The sequence below is a fragment of the Cyprinus carpio genome, chromosome A17 (assembly GCF_018340385.1).
Source record: "Cyprinus carpio isolate SPL01 chromosome A17, ASM1834038v1, whole genome shotgun sequence".
NCBI lineage: Eukaryota > Metazoa > Chordata > Actinopteri > Cypriniformes > Cyprinidae > Cyprinus > Cyprinus carpio.
The window spans coordinates 18,275,837-18,288,131 of NC_056588.1; the positions used below are offsets into that span (position 1 = coordinate 18,275,837).

A 12,295-nucleotide genomic window follows, 5' to 3' on the forward strand; every position below is an offset into this window, starting at 1 on the left:
TTTAGTATATCGCAGTATTTTTATTTTTTTCTCTAAATAGCGTTTTGCTTCAAGATCCAGATTTTAATGCTGTTAATGCTGTATGCTACTTACGAACCACATATATAACAGGTCTAAAATGTGTTTTACTTTGAAGCATGTCTGCATCTCCATTGGTTTTGATTTTTTACATTTGGAGAAGATGAGCATGACATATTGTGTGCTAACAGCATAACATAAGTACTTACATTTGTCATGTGGAGAATTACAGAGGATGGCAAATTAGATATTGATCCATCTCTTGCATATTCTTCAGCATTTTCTGAGAGAGGGATCTTAACATTTCTACTCTTCTCCACATGTAGCATACCTGTAATGTGAGCACTCTGAACACGTCTAAACTCAATCTTGGCACTAAGGTCTAGTTTCAAATAGTAGATTAATGTTTTCAAAAAATGGTTTTTAAAGTTCTTTAGGAGTTCTTTAAAGGTCAGTCATTATTATTTGGTGATTTTAGTATTGTAGAAATAAACTTTTAAGGGAGGTCGATGTGGCTACACTGGGGTTTGTGCTGGTTTAAGGGCCTCAGACTCTGGAATTAATGTTTGTTATTTAATCAAATATGTTATCGTAACAGAAAAGAGCACTGTTTTACAATAATGTGCATTGCAATAATGTGATGGTGGTGATGGCTTTTAATAAATGCTATTTATATAATGGTTTTCCCATTTGCTATTAAATGGAGAGATGGGCAGCTTCTACCAAAACACATTATTATGTCTGACTCAACCTGATTACATTATGTGACATTAGAGCATGGTGCTATCAACACCAAGGTCATGGGCCGAATTTCCAGGGAATGCATGAATCGATACAGTTTATACCTTTAATGCAAATATGAGTTACTTTGGATGTAAATATCAGCAAAATGTATAAATGTAATTTTTACGTCAAAATGTATGTTAAGTCAATAGTATCCAGTATTGTTCAGACTTCAGAATATCTTCTAATTTGTTTCCATAATAAAGGATGCAACGACACAAGGCTGTATACATTACCAGTCAAAAGGTTTGGGGTCAGTATTTATTTATTTGAAAGAAATGTATACTTTCAGCAAGGATGCATTAAACTGACAATGAATGTAATTATTTATATTTCAAACAAATGCTGTTCCGTTTATTTTTTTTTTATTCATTAAGGAGTCTTTAAATCATATCATGTTTTCAACAAAAACATTAAGGAGCACAACCAGATTCCACGTTGGTAAAAATATTAAATGTTTCTCGAGCATCAACTCAGCATATTACAATGATTTCTTAAGGATCATGTAACACTGAAGACGGATCATGTTTTTGGCAGATTGCTTCTGAAATTTCAGCTTTTACACTCCATGAACAGTTTTGAGTTCTGAAACCTTTTAAAATTATTGATTATTACTCTTGTACATCACATTCTCTGAGGTCCACTTTTGAACTTTGTTATCAAGCTCATTACATGTAAAAAACAACTAACATAATAAAAAAATTAGTAATAGGCTATTAACTGGTCTCTTTTCTGACCCTCTCACATCAGTTGCTCTGTTGAAAGGCGTTGAAGTAAAGCGTTTTTTATTAGTAATAGGCTATTTTCTGTTCTTTTCTGAGCCCCTCTCATCAGAATGCTCTGTTTGAACAGGCGTTGAAGTAAACGCGCTAAAAACATGTCAAGGGGGTTTCCGAAAACTTGATCTAACTGATTCACTTGTGGTGGCAATAAAAAGTCTACCACCAAATTACCAGCCTTTCAATTGATTCTGCGGCATTGGAACTCTTCCTAATGTTGGGATCCTGTTAAGTGATTGTGCTTAGGCAATGCACAGCATCTACAAGTAATGTACACCTGCATCTAAAGCCTTTTGTGTTCTGGGTAGTGAAGTGTAGTTCATCTCTTATCACATTTAGGCTGTAATTGAATCACTGGGCGCTGTTCCCGTGAATCAGTGGGCGGTGCTAAACAGGCAGTGATGTAGAAGGCATTGATCTTCTTCTGCGGAGGCGGGGTTTACCCGCTCTATTACGTTATAGAGCGGCACATTCCATAAGCTGTTGTTTTGGCAGGTTGGCTTCGATATAACCTGTTTTTAGATTAATGAGAAAGTTTTGAGTTCTGAAACTTACAGGATGTTTTTATAGTATGATGACCTCTTATATGTCACATTTCTTTTTTCTACTGGTGTGAACTTTGATTTGTTCTGTTTTTAGATTAATGAGAAAGAACTAATTGGAAAAAAAACTTAAAATTAAATTAAATTTTAAATGAAATTTTAAATTAACTTTTAAATTAAATTAAATTAAATTAAATTAAATTGAAATGAAATGTATGGCAAACTTTTGCTTATTCACACAATTTAAAAAGAAAAACCAAAACTATTGATTAATATTGAATATTTGAGAGTTAACAGTAGTGGGAAAGTTTTTGATTTTTGATTAATTTAGAATTATTTTTGCATGTTTTTTAATAGTAATGAATAAATTTTGTATTTATTATGTGTTATTTTTGATTGATTACTATTTCAAGGGGTTTCCGAAAAGCTTTGATCTAACTGATGCACTTGTCAGGTTGGCAATAAACAGCTGCAACACAAATCTTCCCATTATCAGACGTTAAATTGATTCTCAAACGAAAATTTGATGTTCTTCCTCAGACTATATATTTATGTGATTAATCTTAGGTAATGAAGGCATTAAGTAATGTACAAAGCAATAAAGCCTGTGTGTGGTGGGTAGTGAAGTGTAGCATGGTTATCACACCCAGGCTGTAATTATACCACTAATGGGCTGTTCCCGGAGGCAGTGCCCACTCAGGGTTGTGCAGTCTCCTCTGCGTCCCAAGCAGTGCACTATTAAACCTGTGCAATTCAGAGGAAGACATACTGTTCTTAATCCCTACTTAATCCATTTATACCACTAGAAATGATACAAAAAAAAAAAAAAAAACTGCAGGGTTGTCTCGTGAAAACTTGAAATAACATGTTGCAACCTTTGGCTTTTTTTATTTGCGTGGAGATGGGTGAATTTGAGAAAAACCCCTTAAACACAAAAATATAAGCTCAAGATTGGAAAAACTTGCCTTTTACTTATATTTTTGTAAATAACATGAATGACACAGAAAACATACTTATACAGTACATACAATCCACTATGATTTCCAGCTGAAATGAACATTAGTGGCAAACTTTTTCCTTTTCACACAATTTAAAAGTTTTCAGGTTGAATTGAAATTTGTTGGAAAATTTTTTCTTTTTAAAAAATTTTAAAAGGAAGGGGGAGGTTTTTTGTTTAATAAAGAACCTCAAAAAAATGTTCAGGGTTCAAAGAACATGTTAGGGTTTGAATTTTAGCGATTCCGAATTCAACTCTGTTTCTGCTTATCGATTCCAGTTCTTACAAATTCCCAGTTTCAATTGCGACAAGTTAAAAAAGTCAAACATTTAGAAATATGTTATGCCCCTCGTTAGTTAAAACTTATTTGATTAGGAGTATTATAAGCTGCAACACAAATCTTGCATGTGTGTGTCAGAGTGGTAAGGAAATTTCTATATAATTAGATGAATTACAAATCTTATCTTTGATTTTTGTTGTGGTTTGGAAAGTTCTTTAGAAACAATAAAGTAAAGTAATAAAGCAATGATGTACTGGAAATGATTATTTACAATCTGTAAAATATTTATTCTGTGTCTTTATGCAAAACATTCTGTTGCAGCTGAATACCATGAATAAAATTACTAGCCCACAGAATTATTTACACGTTACATTATTACTAATAAGCGTTAGTAATAAAATAAGAATAAATAAATGAAATAGCAATAGCACAAAAAAAAAAACAACTGAACCAAGGTACAGAAATTGAAATAACATGTAATAGCAATGCATAGGTTTTCTTTTTCTAAATAAAATTTTGATTAAACCCAATTAAAGTTACAAAAATTATTCACTCAAGATCACTGAGTGATTTTCTTTTTCTTTTGTTCTGTAAATAACATGAATGACACAGATAGCAGCAGGTTTGTTAGGCTGCTGAAACTTTAAGATCGAATTCACGGATCCAATATACTGATACACGTTTTTTTCTCAGTTGTTAATGTTCACAAAACTGACAAAACTGACTGTGCTTACATGGGTGTTTTGGCACTATATGAAAGGTGGCTTTTCGTGTGTGTGCAGCATGAAAACAGCACAAGAGTGCCAAATTAAGTTCTCTTTTGCATCTTCTTGCGCTTCAGTGTACATACTAAAATGCACACTCAGGAATCACTAAAGCCCCTTTCACACTGCATGTTGGTCCTGGAAAATTGCTGGAAAATTGCCAGATCGCCTTCTGTGTGACCGCAAACATGTCCCGGGATTGATTCTGGGATCGATCGCGGGTTGGGGACCTAGTAACATTGCTGGGTTCAGAGCTCTGTGTGAACAAAAGCCAGAACCAATACCGTAAAGGGTGTGTTGTGATGTGATTTTACCAGATTTTACCTGTTTTTTTACCAGATTGTTTTGAAAAAGGCAAAGTAATGAATCAACAGTTCGCAACGAACTGAAGCTGAGATGTGCAAACTATTATTTTTATGTAGTTTGCACTCATACATTACATGTCACATCCTAATGTCACGAGTCATTACGGGCCTTTACAGCTTGTGTGTGAACATGCACAAGCTGTGGGAAATCACTGGCAGTGTGAATGAACCAAAATCTAACGATCTGGGAACAATCGGTGGGACACATTACCTGTGTATTATCCAGAAACTCAGTGTGAATGGGGCTTATGTGGAATTGAAACGTGTTTCTTATTGAATCCATGGTTCTTGAAAATTTGGAAATGGTTCTAAAATGTGACTGGTGCAGCAGTGCACTTGCAATGCAGAGAGGTATGAGTTGTGTCAAATACGAATCGCAACACTTGATAAAATTGCACAAAAACTTGAAGCTAAAGCTAAAATGGCATGGTTGCTTCAGCAAATGTATTTCCATCTCACATTTGATATTGGTTAAGTTTAAGGTAGGATTTAATGTAAGTGATGTTATTTTCAGTTGTGATAGAGCAGTAACATTTTAGCACCACTCATCGGACATTACATTTCCATACTTCTGTGATACATGCAACAGATTCATGTTCATCTGTTTCTGAAAAAAATGAACGTGCTTTTTGTGCCACTCACTGCACATTTCACTTTAAAAGTGTAGCAAAATGCACAAGACGCAACACAATCATGTTGCAGTATGTCATAACAGGCAAGTTCTTCCAGTGAGCCTGGGGTGCATAAATGCCTGAACGGTTTGGGTTTGAACATCCCTTCGCTACTGTGCATAATTCCACTCTAACCAACATGAAAAGGCTTTTCAGAGAGAGAGAGCAAGAGAGAGAAAAAAGAAGTGAAATGTGACTAACCACTAGTTATTTTGTTCGTTGTTATCAATGCCAAGAGCTTCACCACTGTTCCATCTCAGCCTTCAGGGACGTTTCTATTTCACTTGTGTGTGCTTTTGTGCATCTCAGGATGTCAGTCACAGTGAGGAGGGACTGCAGCATGTATGGTACCTGACCCTATGGTATATTGATGAGCTAGAAATAAAAGGGAATAAAAGAAAAAGTAATGACAGAGTCCGGGTGGGTGAGTAAGAGTAGTCTGCCTCTGTGGTGCCACTGACTAAAATCAGAGTTTATACAGGGACTCTGGAGACTGCAGACTTAAGACCGGTCTTAACCCATCTATCAAAGCCTCTTTCTCATTACGCTCCACAATTACCGGAACTATGAAGGGCTTGTCTGTTAAAATCTAACTTCAAACAGTCTTTTTTGTATTTAAGCTCTTAGGCCCTCTTTCTTTCCCCTTCATCTCTGGCCTCATATTCAGGATTTCGAATGTGATTATATCTGCTCAAACACCATAACTAGAGCTGTACTGTTTAGAGAGAGTGTTTACACCAGTGATACTTGACTCAACACAGTGCAAAACGAGTTTGGAATTTGTAAATCATAAAAACCACACAATGGCCCAGCCACCTTAAGCCTTCTCTGAATCCTTGCTTTGGTGACGTAATGCCGCATGGACTGTAATGGAAGGCCATTTCAAGTCGGCAAGACTGCAGGTGTCCCATTTGAGGCAGGACTGATGTTTTATTTGAGGAACATGGCAATCTATAATCCTATCTATCTATCTATCTAAAGGTTGGATTTTGTACTGTAATACATTATTTTGCTAATTTTTACAAGCTGGTAGACACAAATTAATTATTTTATTTGATAATCAACAGCAATCAACATCATGCCACAAACACTGTTAATGCAGCTTGTCTGTATGTACATAGTACTATTTTTTGAAAGTGTTTGAGTGGCAGTATGCCTAATGTGGCAAGATGTTTATGGAGGTTGTCATCCATGAAAGACTGTGAGGTAAAACTCATTAAGAATTCAGGAGTTTCTGAAGATGTTTTGATGCTCATCCAGGTAAAAGGAGATGGAAAGCCTTTTTTCTCACATTTATATTTTAGAAAGGCACAAGAAGAATATATTTTCACACTTCATTCACACATGTGCAAGCCTGTGCAGGGGTGTGTGTCGAGAGCATTTTAAATGGGGGTGCAAAAAAAAAAAAAAAAGCCTTTGAATCTATGGTACACTATTAAGAAGTGCAAACCTGCAAATTTTATATTAGGGAGCTATTTCTACCCGATGAATTTTAATTTAAATAATGGCGAACGATCTCAGCTTCAGCGCGGATAGTGAGGAGCTAACTGATCTCTGCTTCATTACAGTTTGCACATTATTTTTAGTCGCAAACATTGATCTGCCTTCAAAACATCTGGTAAAAGAGTCGCACGATAACATGCTTCATCACTACGACACTACTTTAACGGCATTGGTTCTGGCTTTTGTTCACACAGAGCTCGTTCCTGGACTGAACCCGGGAATGTTACTAGGTCCCCAATCCGGGATTGATCCCGGAATCAATGCGATCCGGCAATTTTCTGGGACCAATGTGCAGTGTGAAAGGGGCTTATGTGTATGCAGGTTTTGTCTCATACCTAAAGGCTACAACACACACCAGTTTTTGTTCTTTGCTGAGTTATACAATCGAATCCTCTCATTATAACATACAGAGTATATCCACCGTGTAAATAACAGATTGATTGCGCAGTGTAGAGAGATTCTTTGGTCATAACACAACTTTGTGAGATCACGATGAAGAAAGAGTGACAGCTTTTAGTGATTATAAAGGGAGCGCCCTTTGCAAGATTTCTATGCTGTAATCCATTCAAAATGCAGAACTTTTGTTTTTCGGGCACACACGTGTTGCAAAGTTTCGGGAATGACATCCTCATATTTATGCGGGATTCACTCTCGACATAGCAGTGATTGACATGGGACAAAATATGTGAAAATATGCAATAAGTCTAGAGCACCCTCATTAATTTCAGAAACACCTCAGTGATTTATTTCTGGAACCGGGTCTGGTTGATTCACTTTTATAGTACAACTATATAAAAAAAACAAAATACAAATGCACTAAATACAAAATACAAAATACAAATCCACTAAATAAAAGAATCAAATAAATGCATATTTACAGTTTACAACTTAAATAAGTATTAAATAATAAAATAAATAACTAGAGAAGACTGACTATAATCAGCTTGCTTCTATTTAGTGGGATAAGCCTACTCGTCACCTGAAAAAGCCCTTCTGGTCTTCAGTGATGCAAGGACAAACTCTGACCAACCAGATTTCTGTGGTGGGCAGTGCCACCCCTGGCCACCATTGTAAAACTTTCCCTGAGTATGTGTAAACACACTATTGATCATAAGTTTGGGGTCTGCAAGATTTCCTGTGATGGTGAATTTTTAGCATCCATTAGTGTCACAAGATCCATCAGAAATCATTCTGATATGCTGATTTGCTGCTCAGGAAACATTATTTCTTCTTATTTTCCCTCTTCTTCTTAGTTGATGCTAAATAGTTGTGCTGCACAATAAAGTTTGGAAAGTGTGGATGTATTTTTTCAGTGTTCTTGGTGAATAGAATGCTATAATGTCTTTACTGTCATTTTTGATGATACATGATACAGGTTCAGTTAGACATGACTGACATTTGAATCCATACATGGAGTTTAGCTAAACCTATTGTGATCATTTAAAGTGGATTTATTTTGTCTTTCAATGAAAACAAATCCACAACTCAAGCTGGACCTTTATTGCAGAGCTTGAAGCTAAAATGTGCATGGCAGTTGGTCAATACATTCTTCTTGTTCTTGTTAGGGAAGTACAGTGTTGAGATCCTTGGAGTAAATTGTGTGTCTGGTTACTATGGCGGCACCGTAAAAATGAGTGTTGCCTTGCACTGTGAATCTATAATGACGAAGAGTTCTAGTCTGGAGATTACAAAAGAGATTTGTGAGGGCTTTGGCCAAAATATACACTGCTTTGACATCTGCACCTCAGGTTTTGTAAAGCACCCATTTTTTATGTCTCGAAATTCATTTTTATATTGCAAAGTGTTGTAAAGATTAATGTTTGATGACTCTTGACTTTATTGGGCAGATGCGGGATGCGTATGCACAGTTTAGAATGCAGAGAGGATGTCTTTTGCATGGCTGCCTTTAAATATGCAAGACCCCTGAGACATTGTTTGTTGTTTCAACTCCTGTTCTATTTTAATCATGAATAATTATGCTTTTTCTCAGCCAAAACAACAGCATGGCAGTTTTGCAGGTGTAGATTATGGCCCAGTGCCTTAAATGAACCTGTGAACTGAAGCAAAAATATGAAACACCACAGCGTTTTAAAAATTACATTTAATATTCAAAAAGTTTTAAAAAGGATAATATATATATATATATATATATATATATATATATATATATATATATATATATATATATATATATATACTTTTAATAATTAATGATAATTTACGGTACATGTAACTTTATAATTAAATATTAAAACATACTAATACTAATAATAATAATAATAATATTTACAATTATTGCAAAAAATAATTGAGTTGCATGAAAGTTACATTCCAAATATGCTAAATTTAATTACATTTAATTAAATACACAATTTTAAATGAATAAAAGATCTCAGGTTATTCAAGTAGTTATATTAAACTGCATCAGTGGAACAGTTTCCCTCAGACTCTTTCACAATATGATGATAATTTCGAATGTGCTGAAATTATGAACATTTCTGATACGATTTTGCAATTAGTGCCCTATTCAACCTCTGTGTGGCTCATACAATGAGGTTCAAGAAAACTTTGAGAGGATGGCACTGCTAGTGGCCAGCTAACACTGTTCAGCACCTGTACCCTCTCATTAAGCATGAAAATAAAGGCCTGTCTCACTGTCTGCCAAAGCCAAATGCGTTCAGACTGAGCTGTGCGACACACCTGCACTCTGCCTGACAACAACAATTAGCCGTCCACACTGCAGCACAATCCAACCCTCTACACAGTCTGTTTAATTAGTGTCATTCAAGGGCTGCTTTGTTAAAGTCTCTTTTTGAGATTGCATGTTGGAAATGGCTTTTGCATAATTATTATTAACCTTTCCCAGAATTAAAAACTATTATGCTATTATAACTGTGCTTACGAGCGTATTAGTTGGAGGACAGGTTGTTTTTCTGATATGGAGATGGACTTAGATAAATGTGTCTGAAAATGGCAGAAAGTGATTTTATGATTGCATATTTGCTGGTTGCAAGCAAATGACTAATTCGCTCAGCTGTTGTTATCAAAAGTATTAGACGAATTTATGGATAACCCTTAGATTTACTAGCCTGAAATCCTGCCATTTTCTCAATTAGTATCTCTTTTGGGGGAAATTGATTCAACCTGGCTCCTCTATTCACTTGGATGTTCATATTGTAACCCTTTAACTAATTTTTATGTCATATACAATACTTTCAAAAAAGAATATAGTATATATAATATAACTGGAAGGGAACAATACTAGGGTGTTGTAAGTGGTTGCTAGGGCATCTTTTATGCAGTTGCTAGGGTGTTGTAAGTGTTTTTACCTTAAGTGTAAGTGTATTCTGAGTGATTGCTTACTCACTTGATTCAAAAGAGCTGTTCCTCAAGTATCTGTCAAATTTCCTTGTTATTATTTATGGCTTGGGTCCCTCTTCTAATGTAAGTCTGTGGGATTATATATATTGTGTGTGTGTGTGTGTGTGTGTGTGTGTGTGTGTGTGTGTATATATATATATATATATATATATATATATATATACAGTTGCAAAAAGAAAAGTAATAACACACCTCAATTATCTTAGTTTTCTTTTAGACATATATATTTCTTAACATCCAAGGTATTCTCATTCATGCAGTGTGTTAACATTACTTAAAGCATTAGTTTCCATGAACTAACATTGAACAGCACTTTATCAGTTGCTTAAAAGCAAGAGCGTTTTGGTGAACCTCATTCTAAAAAACATTTCAATATCAGTTAATGTGTTTCTAATTATTGTGGGCTCCTTACTAACAATAGTTATCTTTATTACATAATTTATTATGCACTTATCATTATTTGATGTTTTACTAATTTCTATAAGCTCTTTACTAACATTATTTAACAGGAAAAGAGCATTTATGAGGGGTAATGCTGTATCTTATTGTAATCTGTTTATATGGTCTTGTTCATTTTTCATGTTAACTAACGAATTAATCGATGCAAAGAAATTCAGCTATTAATGCTAAGAGAAACCTTAGTATATGTACAAGTTTACATAGAATGCAAGTACTGCAAGTAGACCTGTGCAGGAATTATGGTGCAATACCTGTGGAAAACATATAACACAGATGCATCTATGCACGTGCCAACAATTTTATCCAAAAATGCAATAAAACTATTTTTTCTTTTCCCACTGAGCGACAAGAAAAGACTTCAGCTGCTAGTGAAAGCCACAGAGACAGGAAGGTTTTAGTTTGCCCTTGACACTGCATAAACCTCCATGTGAATTATGAATGGCCTATTTATGACACCTGGTGGCCTGCTGCCATTCCTAAGCCAGCGCAGAATTACACAGCTAGTAGTTTTTTTATTTATTTATTTGGTTTTTCATTCTTTATGAAAAATGATCAAATACTATTATTTTCAAATAATAATAATAAAAAAGCTCGTCAAAATAAAATCATGTTTAAATCACTGGAGGAGGATTATTTACATGAAGTATACTGTGAAGAAAGTTCTGTGTCTCTATTCCGTGGCACCGCCTCTTATTGTGACTGACATGTCTCTCTGTTGGCTTTTAGGTGGATTAGCGAGATGCCTACCACTCATCCTCGCCTTGTGCTTTCAGACTGAATCTCCGCCTTCTGGGTTATTCTTCCAGCACAAAGTGGATCCATGATTGGATATTGCACAATTTTCTGTGGTGAACTGATCTTCTCTAAAAATCTTCATAAAAAAAATCCTTTTTCATTTTTTGTGAGGAACACATCACTTACTGACACATATTCCACCACAAACAAAATTGTGAAATTCAAATGAATTCACCTGTTGCACTTAAAACATATATATTTGTAATATATGTAAGTACTGTATAATAAATAATAAACTACAGAATGATATCATGCAGAAAAGACTTTCCCTGAGTTCCTTGGAGAGCTGAAATGCACTGCAGTCTGCCTAATAACCTCTTAAATAAAATTAGAATTGTGAAAGGTCAACTCCAGAATTGAAGGAAGTAAATGAGAATCACTGCCCTGAATTGTTCTCCCCGATAAGCCGTTTACAATTACACTGACAGGGCAGAATACTGGAATCGTTCGACAATTGAATACATTTCATGCCATAAAGTTGAGATTTAAGTTATAATTTTATTGATTTAATGTTGTGATTTTGAGATTTAAGTTAAGTTTGTGGCTCTTCGTCTCAGAACTCAGAGGACCATGTGGGTTCTGCTGTCACCCCATACATGCCATAAAGTTGAGATTTAAGTTAAGTTGAAACTTCAATCAAAGATAGCCTGTTGGGGAAGGAACTAAATAAACTCTTTTTTTTGAAAGGTACATTTCTTTTTCCAAACTTTACTCAAGGCTGCCATAAATGGACTTCCTTAATGTGGGTGTTAATAGATGGTGTACTTACAGCCATATTGGTGTTCTAAATGGACAAGCCAGTCAAATCATCATGAAACAGAAAAAATCTGAACTTCTGAAATCTGATGCATTTCCAAGTGAAACGGGATATTTATTGGGAAGAAAATGTTGAGCGGAAAGTGATTTTATACATTGGGAATTGATTGGACAATAAAACGTGTCTCGATGACATGATTGA

General features: G+C 35.1%; 1 protein-coding gene across 1 annotated transcript in view; it reads left to right on the plus strand.

Annotated features, from left to right (window-relative positions):
- LOC109107886 (proton-coupled folate transporter-like) overlaps positions 1-11,601 on the plus strand; it is a 30,046-nt gene extending 18,445 nt beyond the window's left edge. Inside the window, exon 7 of the mRNA XM_019121049.2 lies at positions 11,269-11,601. Within this exon, the coding sequence (XP_018976594.1) occupies positions 11,269-11,320 (52 nt within the window). The 3' untranslated portion in view covers positions 11,321-11,601. The remainder of the gene's footprint in view (positions 1-11,268) is intronic.
- The last annotated feature ends 694 nt before the right edge of the window (positions 11,602-12,295 follow it).